Here is a 10,630-nt window from a genome sequence, read left to right on the forward strand (position 1 = left end):
CTTATTAGAGCACTCAAACTAGCTTAATATGAATGTCTTGTATCATAATCACAAGAGGAAAAAGTGTTGTGCAAACTTTGCAGTACAATTGTTGATGTGGGATCCCTTCATAATGAATGGGTGGGATGGTTAGTTGTCCTGATGTGACCTTTCTTCTCCATCATACTCCCTGGCCAGTGTAGTTTTTTTCCATCTTACCTGATTTCCCATGTACCCTCTAGCGTGCTATACTGCTACAATGATTTACACATCCTCTGCACCTTAGATGCATATTTTTAGTTATTTAATTATTGCTTCCTTTTGTCAATCATTAGTATTTCTGTTATTTAATCATCTCCTGCCCTCCATCCAAAAACAGATCATTTATTTTCTTTGGTACCATTTTCCTGCTTCTGTTCCTCCATATAAACTGCTCACTTGCAAACATCTCCCAGTTCTGATGACAGGTCAATGACCAGAATTGTTAACACAAAATCCACAGATGCTACTTGGCCTGCTGAGTCTTTCCTGCCTTTTCTGTTTTTATTTCAGATTTACAGCATCTGCAGTATTTTGCTTTCTTTCCTGATGTATAACACACTTGTTTCAGAATGATACGCCATTAAGCTGCATCTTCTTATATCATAATGAGTGCTGCACGATATGAACAGAGCTGGATTTATTCATGTAAGTGAACAGTCATTGTGCAATGAACATCATCTGTGTGGTATTTTCAATGAACTCTTCTTCCAAGCTAGAAGTACTGGACAATCAACTGCTGAAATGTTTTATATGGTTTATTTATTTGACAGGGTGCTATAAAAATGCAAAATCTATATTCAAGCAGGTGGAGAATGGAAGAATTGTTGAATTACCCTCGATAATAGCAACATTTTGTGCAGAGGAAAATATTTGTCTATCTACATTCTCCTTCCAAATCTGCCACGTTTGATGTTTAGTTGTGATGACCAAATGAATAGCCACATATCCCATCCCAGGATTGGAATTCTTACCGCCTTTTTAACAGGAACTGTTTTCCTCGGCTCCTGCTCTCTCATTAATCTGGCCCACAATTCTGTCAGCTGCTTAGTAATTAAACTGTAATCTAGGTTTCTTATTTCTTTTCAATATTCTCAATGTTCAAGTGCCCTAGTCTTTGTGCTGTGTGGCTCATAGAAGAACTTTATTAAATTCACATTCTCTGTAAATTGTAACGATCTCAATGCTCCTCATTTTTACTGGGTAAAGTTCCACTGACATCACCCTCAAACTCCAGTTATCAGCCTTGTTGTCCTGTTCTGTACGGACTGTTAAGATATGAGGAGGCAAATGGTTATTCCCGGTTTTTCTCACTCCTGGTTTGGTTCCAACGGAGGTTTAGAATTCAAAAAAAGTGATGTATTCCAGTTCAGTCTGTACTTGACTAGATACGGAAATGTGTAAAGATTTAACCAGGCAGGTTTCTTTGAACTAATCTAGTCAGAGATGAATTTTATTGTGCTATAGAAATAGTAAGTATGCAAATGTATTGAATTGGTAAAAATAGATCTTGACTTCATCTCGTGCACAGACACAAGCACATTTGAACTAAACATGCACAAACACACATCACTGAGAACAGCAGGTTGACTTTGGTCAAATTGAAGTTCAGTAATCAGAATCAACTAAGTCAGAGTTTCCTGGTTGGAGCTGGCTTGTAGCTGGCTGTGGTTATTTCATTCTCAGTTGACTGTGTAAGGTTGTAGCCTGGTGTCTCCACCTCCTTCGGTGAAAACTGTTGTCTTCATTTTAAAAGTGTTGCAGGAACATAGACACAATCAAGCTCAACAAACAGGGTGCCATTTTGGATGGAGATAGAGAGCAGCAGCTTCACCTTTCCTAAAATATTTCCTCGGTCAACAATGACAAAGTTCTTTGATCACATGGCTTCTTTCTAACTGTCATCAGGAGTTCAAAACTCCATTGTACTGTACTTTCTAAGAGGTGGCTTTCATGAGCTCACATCCGTACAGTCATCTTAAACAAGGTCCCAGCCTTTTAGTCGACTGCATGGCTCACTTTTCCCTGCTCGAATTCTGTGAAGCTTCACTTTTGCTAAGGCAGGAGGAATATTGTTTCAACATCTTCAAACGATTATTGGCTTTAATGGGGTCTTCATAGATGGTGTCTCCAGCCCAGTTGAGTTGAATGTGGATTACAGAGTCATGTGGATTGATAGCCTTTTGTAATTTAACATGATTGTTTTGGTTAAAAACCTTTTTATTGAAAAATTCAAGATATGAAGTCAGTTGAGGAATTAAAAATTATTGTAAAACCCATCAGATGTGGAAGTATTTGTGCAGGGAGAAACAGAGTTAACAGTTCAAGACCAATATGACTCTCCTTCTCTCTCCACAGATGCTGCCAGACCTGCTGAGATTCTCCAGAATTCTCTGTTTTTGTTTCAGATTTCCTACACCTGCAGTATGTTGCTCTTATTTGAGAATTAAAAATTGCTATTTGACCTGAGCATGTCACTGTGTACACCACAAGCAAGTGTACATCTTTCCTGCAATACTGAGATTAAAACTAAATATTATTAAATGTATTAAATTGTGGGCAGTTTTGGTCTCCTAGTCTGAGGAAGGACATTCTCACTATTGAGGGAGTACAGCAAAGTTTCACCAGACTGATTCCCGGGATGGCAGAACTGATGTATGAGGAAAGACTGGATCAACTGCGCTTTGTACTTACTGGAATTCAGAAACATGTAAAATCCTAATGGGAATTGACAGGCTAAAAGCAGGAAGGATGTTCCTGATGTTGAGGAAGTCCACAACAAGGGGTCACAGTCGAAAAATAAGAGGTAAGCCATTCAGAACTGAGATGGAAGAATGTCTTCACTCAGAGGGTGGTAGACCTGTGGAACTCTCTCCCAAAGGAAACTGTTGGGGCCAGTTCATTATTTAGATTCAAGAGAGGCTGGACATGGCCCTTGCGGCTAAAGGGATGAAGCAATATGGAGAGAGGCGTGAGTGGGACACTGCGATTGCATGGTCAGCCATGATCATATTGAATGGTGGGGCCGGCTCAACGGGCCGAAAGGCCTACCCTGTACCGATTTTCTATGTTTCCACAACGCATCAAAGCTAGCTACAAAGCTAACATTACCCCTTATACTCTTCAATCTACATATCAGCATTTTATTCATTGTACAGTTTGATTGACCTAATTATTAAATTGTTTAGTCTCTTCTTCTTTGCTACAGTTACCATTTCATACATTATCTGTCAAATCTTCCCTCTAGGCAATTAGGGATGGGTAATGAATGTTGACCTGACCAGTGACACCCACATCCCATGAATGAATAAACACAATTCCTATGAATTCTCATTCAGTTATCTTGAACTTCATGTTCCTACCTTCTGTCCACAGCCTGGCCTGTCTTCCTCTGTTTGGATTGTCTTACATTATAACTGGACAATATCATAAACCACATCCCATATCCCAGTTTAGATATCTTGAGTAAAGTTACACTGTTTAAGTTGGTATTAAAAACTATAAAAGATTATTATGGACAAGACCAAACCCTTTCAAATACATCAAGGAGGTAGCCCAGTCTCTAACCGTTTCTTATTTAAAGGCAAGTGGAAGGTGCTGTGTTCCAGATATAATTTGATTGATTACACTGTTCAGCTTTAAGCAAAACACACTTGCTCTACAGTTAAGATACAAACAAGTGAAAGAGGATCGGTCTAACTTTAACTCTATTGGAAAACTTAACATAATAATAGATTTTTTAACTACTAAACAGCAGCTGTTCAAAGATAGTAACATCCCATCAACAAACCCTTGGCAAAGGCAAATTCAGTAAAATAGATACAACATTTCTCCAGTCCAGGAGGGAAAAGCCTCAAGAGAATATGCTGGCGGAGAGAGAGAGGGAATTCAAGCATTTTGCTGTAGTGGGGTGAGATATATGGCTATTTCGAAAGCCTAATGATTACTGAAAGCTAAACTAAAAACCTGGCTCTCTGGGAACCTGACTCCAGCCTATTCATGCTGCTTCTATTGTTCCAACTTAAAAAAAAACAACACAAGCCTCACAAACTGTTTACTTTGTTGGCTTGGACCAGACTGCTCTACAACCTCTCTTCATAAAAGAACCATGACAAAATGCCACAGTATCATCACAAGGCACAGTAACCCCAATATCAATTCTTGCTGCAAGCAGTTTTTATTTTGAATGTTCCCCCAGAGATCTAGAGCTTTTGTCACCAACCATTCAGCCACTATCTGTTCATGATAGTGCTAAATCATTTGCACCTGTATTGCTAACTGCTGCAATATTGGATTCATATTTTATGCTGTGACTTAGATTCTCTTCCCATTGTGTTGAAAGTATTTTGTGCATCCTGTGTGTTATAGCTTTCTGTTATGATCAAGAGGTCAGCGTTTCTATCAGGTATTTGTATGTAATTTCCAAACGTTGAACTGTGATATTCAGACAATTTGTGTCTGTTTTCGCAACTGCAGTTGAATATTAGTCAGATGTGATAGGAAATTTAACTGTGTTAATTGGAATATCTTAAATGCTGCACTTAGATAAGTAGAAACTCTGCACTATGTAAAGCAATGCAATATACAACAAGTTGCTATCCAACTATAATTTTCCAGCGGCAGCAGCGACTCGAAGGGTGGGAGCTTGCACCAGGGGCCTGCCGGGAGCAGTGAGTCACTGATTTGAGCTTTTATATTTGAAGTCAGAGAGCAGAGGTTTCTGGGAAAGGAGGGGCTTCTTATTTTTATTTCGATCCTGCTATATAAGTCAGTGTTTTCTCAACCCGAGACCCTACCTTTGTAGGGCCTCCCACCCAACCATCTCCTCTAATCTTAAAGACCAGAGACACATCAAGTAAGCGACTCTTTTTTACTTTGTGACTAGGGGACTAGCAGGGATGGCAGTGCAGGAAGAGCAATGTCCCTCCTGAAGGATGTTTGAGGTCAGGGACGCCATTGGTGTCCCATCCAAGTACATCTACAGGAAGTGCACTCAACTCTCGCTCCTCCAAGACCGTGTTAGGGAACTGGAGCGTGAGCTGGATGAACTTTGGACCATTCGGGAGGCAGAGGCTGTGATAGATAGGAGTTACAGGGAAGTAGTTACTCCGAGGCATGAAGAAAGCTGGGTAACTGTTCAAAGGGGGAAAAAACAGTCAGTGGAGGGATCCCCTTGGTCGTTCCCCTGAAAAACATGTATACTGTTTTGGATACACTTGTGGGGGACAACTTGCCAGGGCCATGCAGTATGGTGCAGGTCTCTGGCACAGAGCCTGTCCCTGTTGCACAGAAGGGAAGGAGGGAAAGGAGGAGAGTGTTAGTCATTGGGGACACAATAGTTAGAGGCTCTGATAGAAGGTTTGTTGGGAACGCACGAGACTCGCGGTTGGTGTGTTGCCTCCCAGGTGCCAGGGTCCGTGATGTCTCGGATCGTACCTTTGGGGTCCTGAAGGGAGAGGGTGACCAGCCCCAAGTCGTGGTCCATGTAGGTACCAACGACATAGGTAGAAAGAGGGATAGGGATGTAAGGCAGGATTTCAGGGAGCCAGGGTGGAAGCTGAGAGCTAAAACAAACAGAGTTGTTATCTCTGGTTTGTTATCTGTGCCACCTGATAGCGAGTCAAGGAATAGGGAGAGATATCAGCTGAACATGTGGCTGCAGGGATGGTTCAGGAGGGAGGGTTTCAGGTATTTGGATAATTGGGGCTCATTCTGGGGAAGGTGGGACCTCTAAAAACAGGATGGTCTTCATTGAACCAGAGTGATACTAATATCCTGGGGAGGAAATTTGCTGGTGCTATTCGGATGGTTTTAAACTAGCTCAGCAGGGGGATGGGAACAGAGGTGTAGCTGCAGTGCACAGGAGGATGAGAGTAGGGAGGACAGGGACAGGATTTCAGGGTCACAGGAATGTGCTGGCAGACAGCAAGCTGGTTTGAATTGTGTCTATTTCAACGCCAGAAGTATCCGAAATAAGGTAGGTGAGCTTGCAGCATGGATAGGTACCTGGGACTTCGATGTTGTGGCCATTTCGGAGACATGGATAGAGCAGGGTGAGGAATGGATGTTGCAGGTTCCAGGGTTTAGATCTTTCATTAAGATCAGGGACGTTGGTAAAAGAGGGGGAGGTGTGGCCTTGTTAGTCAAGGATAGTATAACGGTGGCTGAGAGAAATTTTGAGGAGGACCCGTCTACTGAGGTAGTGTGAGCTGAGGTTAGAAATGGGAGAGGAGAGGTCACACTGCTTGGAGTTTTTTTTTGGCCTCCGCAGAGTTCCAGGGAGATGGAAGAGAGGATTAGCAACATTATTCTGGACAGTATGTCGAAGGGCCGACAAGAGGGGAGGCCACACTGGGTCTGGTGCTTGGTAATGAACCAGGCCAGGTGTTTGATTTAGTTGTAGGTGAGCACTTTGGAGAGAGCGACCATCATTCAGTTACATTTAGTTTAGCGATGGAAAGGGATACAGGTCAAGAGTTATCGATGGGGCAAGGGCAATTATAATTCGACTAGGCAAGAATTAGGATGGATAGAATGGGGTAGGAAAATGCAGGGGATACAGACAATGGAAATGTAGAGCTGGTTTAAGGAACAGATATTGCGTGTCCTTGATGGATAGGTTCCTGTCAGGCAGGGAGGAAGTGAACCGTGGTTTACAACAGAAATTGCATCTCTTATTAAGCAGAAGAGAAAGGCTTATATGTTGATGAGGCAAAATGGTTCGGATGAGGCGATGGAGAGTTACAGATCAGCTAGGAAGGATTTAAAGAGAGAGTTAAGAAGAGCAAAGAGAGGACCATGAGCAGTCTTTAGCAAATAGAATAAAGGAGAACCCTAAAGTTTTTTATAGGTATGTGAGGAATAAAAGGATGACTAGGGTAGGAATAGGGCCAGTCAAAGACAGAAGTAGGAAGTTGTGCGTGGACCCTGTGGAGATCGGAGAGGTGCTAAACAAAATTTCTCGTCGGTGTTCACTCAGGAAAAGGAGGGTATGTAGAGGAGAAGAATGAGGTACGAGATATTAGACTAGAAAGGATCGAGGTTAGCTATGAACAGGTGTTATCAATTCTAGAAGGAGTGAAAGTAGACAAGTCCCCTGGGCCGGATGGGATGTATCCGAGGATTCTCTGGGAAGCTAGGGATGAGATAGCAGAGCCTTTGGCTTTGATATTTGAGGCCTCATTGTCTACAGGTTTAGTGTCAGAGGACTAGAGGATTGCAAATGTTGTGCCCTTGTTCATGTTGTGCCCTGGTTCAAGAAGGGCAGTCGAGATGACCCAGGTAATTATAGACCAGTGAGCCTTGCTTCTGTTGTCGGAAAGGGGTTGGAAAGGATTATAAGAGATAAGATTTATAATCATCCAGCAAGTAACGATTTGATTTCAGATAATCAACATGGTTTCATCAAGGGCAAGTTTTGTCTCACAAACCTCATTGAATTTTTTTGTGAATGTGACCAAGCATGTAAATGAGGGTAGGGCAGTTGACATGGTATACATGGACTTCAGTAAAGCCTTTGATAAGGTTCCACATCGTAGGCTGTTGCAGAAAATGCAGAATCATGGAATTGAGGGTGATTTAGCAATTTGGAATAGAAATTGGCTTTCTGAAAGAAGGCAGCAAGTAGTGGTTGATGGAAAATATTCATCCTGGAGTGTGGTTACTAGTGGTGTGTCACAAGGATCTGTTTTGGGATCACTGCTATTTGTCATTTTTATAAATGACTTAGACACAGGTATCAGTGGTCGGATTAGTAATTTTGGAGAGGACACTAAACTCGGTGGAGTAGTGGATAGTTTGGAAGAATGCAATATCATGCTGCAACTATACAAAACGCTAGTGCGGCCACACTTGGAATATTGTGTGCAGTTCTGGTTGCCATATTTCAGGAAGGATGTGGAAGCATTGGAAAAGGTGCAGAGGAGATTCACGAGGATGTTGTCTGGTCTGGAGGGAACGTCTTATGAGGAAAGGATGAGAGACTTGGGTCTGTTCTCATTGGAAGGAAGAACGCTAAGGGGGGATTTGATAGAGACGTACAAGATGATCAGAGGATTAGATAGGGTAAACAGTGAAAGTCTTTTCCTAGGATGATGACGTCAGCTTTTACGAGGGGAAATAACTACAAATTTAGGGGTTATAGATTTAAGACAGATGTCAGAGGCAGGTTCTTTACTCAGAGACTGATAAGGGCGTGGAATGTTCAACCTGCCAATGTAGTTAACTCAGCCACATTAGGGAGATTTAAACAATCCTTGGATGAGCACATGGATGATGATGGGATAGTGTAGGGGGATGAGTTGAGAATAGTTCATGGGTCGGCGCAACATCGAGGGCCATAGGGCCTGTTCTGCGCTGTATTGTTCTATGTTCTATAATTCCTTATTTTGCTTGTCCTTTAATTGTGATCTTTACACGGTTTGCTGGGGAACTGGTCTAATGGTGTTGATTAGTAAAATATATTTCCCTTAGCAAACTTCTAGAGTTCTGATCGTTATGGCAAAGTCAGAAGTTACCATACTGTTTTGAGTTCTTGACCCGAAACTTCTGATCTGTGTCAGAATCCCGCTTTCCGATGCAGATCCACTTGAAGCAACACACTCCGTTCCTGCAGAGTACTTGGTGGTGAAATCACAACTCTCTTTGGTAGCAGTACTGGCCATATTTTATGATTGAAAGCGTCAAAGGTCATTGGAGTTGCAAGTGAGAGATGGTAAATAAGGGGGTAGAGTGGTGGCTGTCTATGGGTGCAGTGTGCCAGATCTTCGAGGGTAGGATGGCAGCGATGAGTTGGGGGTAATGGGGTGCTAGCCAGATGAGAGGATGAGATGGTGAATAGATGGAGTGTTAGGGTGCCAACTAGGTAGGTGTTATGATGTCAGGTCACTGACAGGGACAGGGGCCAGATGAGTGAGGGTGGAGAGGGTGGCTGATGGGTAAGGGATTAAAGTGTCCCAGTGGGGTTGTAGGCTTTCAAGGTTGGGTGTTTGGCTCAAGGAGATCACTGGTGAGGCTGTTTTTGGGGTGGGGGGTTGGTGTCAGGTGTCTGGTGAGGTACAGAGTCAGTGTTTGTATCTACAGATGCTTTTCTTCAGCTGAAGCAGTTGGAGTTGTATCTGAAAACTACCACTCTAGTAGACCATGCTCTGCTTTGATGTTGCTTAGATATTTTTGAGAGATAGAAGGAGCTGCTTATTCTGGAATGACATACATTCTGTGTCAAAATGCAAGTTTAAAACTTAGCACAAAATATTCTATCACATGACCCCTCTCTAAATTCGTTTTATATTCTAAAAGATTTCACCTGACAAAAGAGCAGCACTCCGAAAGATTGTGATTTCAAATAAACCTGTTGGATGATAACCTGGTGTCATGTGACTTCTGACCTTGTCCACCCCAGTCCAACACCGGTACCAATACAAGTTTCCCAGATTAATGTTGAATGGCCTAGCCATTAGCTCCTGAGTGATCCATCTTGATTACACAGGGTCCACACACAACCTCCCACTTCTGTCTTTGACTGGCCCTATTCCAAGGAGAAAGTGAGGTCTGCAGATGCTGGAGATCAAAGTTGAAACTTTATTCCTTTTATTCCTCACATACCTATAGAAAACTTTAGGGTTCTCCTTTATTCTATTTGCTGAAGACTGCTCATGGTCCTCTCTTTGCTCTTCTTTTGCTCTTCTTAACTCTCTCTTTAAATCCTTCCTAGCTGATCTGTAACTCTCCATCGTCTCATCCGAACCATTTTGCCTCATCAACACATAAGCCTTTCTCTTCTGCTTAATAAGAGATGCAATTTCTGTTGTAAACCAGATTTCTTTCACTCAAGAACATGAGTGAACCTGATAGGCTTTTTTCCCCTGTAATCAACACTAATTCTTAATTCAGAATCTAACTTGGTGGGATTCAAATCCACGACCCCAGAACATTAGTTTAGGCCTCTGGATTAATAATCTAGGGGCATTACTGCACCTACCCAATTAGATTCCTACTTTGGATAGTTTCCAATACCATCAGGAGCCTTTACATGATTGGTGTGATGTCACAGATGAGATGGCGCAGGGGGTCATAATTAAAGGCAGCACCTTATCTCCTACGTTGAGAACACACACTCTGTTTAGCAATTCCACAAATAGGTTTACTCAGAAATTAACATGAGGTGACAAAAAAGTTAACACATTAATGCACATTTTCCACTGCAGGGTATTTTAAGAGGGAGTGACTCAGTTTAAAATAAAACTGGTCCTGCCTGTGTTAAATAACAGAATACTGTCATACAAAACATCAGCTGGGCTGAGGAGTGGCAGATGGAGTTCAACTCTGCCAAGTGTGAGGTTGTCCATTTTGGAAAGACAAATAAGAATGCAGAATACAGGTTTAACGGTAGGGTTCTTAGTGAGGTGGAGGAACAGAGGGATCTTGGGGTCTATGTTCATAGATCTTTGAAAGTTGCCACTCAGGTGTATAGAGCTTGTAAGAAGGCCTATGGTGTATTAGCGTTCATTAGCAGAGGGATTGAATTCCATAAGACCATAAGACCATAAGACATAGAAGTGGAAGTAAGGCCATTCGGCCCATCGAGTCCACTCCGCCATTCAATCATGGCTGA

The 10,630-nt window shown here is 42.3% G+C and overlaps 1 protein-coding gene across 1 annotated transcript in view; it reads left to right on the plus strand.

Annotated features, from left to right (window-relative positions):
• The first annotated feature begins 509 nt into the window (after positions 1–509).
• Positions 510–10,630, plus strand: part of asxl2 (ASXL transcriptional regulator 2) — a 267,455-nt gene continuing 257,334 nt past the window's right edge. The window contains exon 1 of the mRNA XM_043675898.1: positions 510–666. Within this exon, the coding sequence (XP_043531833.1) occupies positions 643–666 (24 nt within the window). The 5' untranslated portion in view covers positions 510–642. The remainder of the gene's footprint in view (positions 667–10,630) is intronic.

The sequence above is a fragment of the Chiloscyllium plagiosum genome, chromosome 3, assembly GCF_004010195.1.
Source record: "Chiloscyllium plagiosum isolate BGI_BamShark_2017 chromosome 3, ASM401019v2, whole genome shotgun sequence".
Taxonomy (NCBI): Eukaryota; Metazoa; Chordata; class Chondrichthyes; order Orectolobiformes; family Hemiscylliidae; genus Chiloscyllium; species Chiloscyllium plagiosum.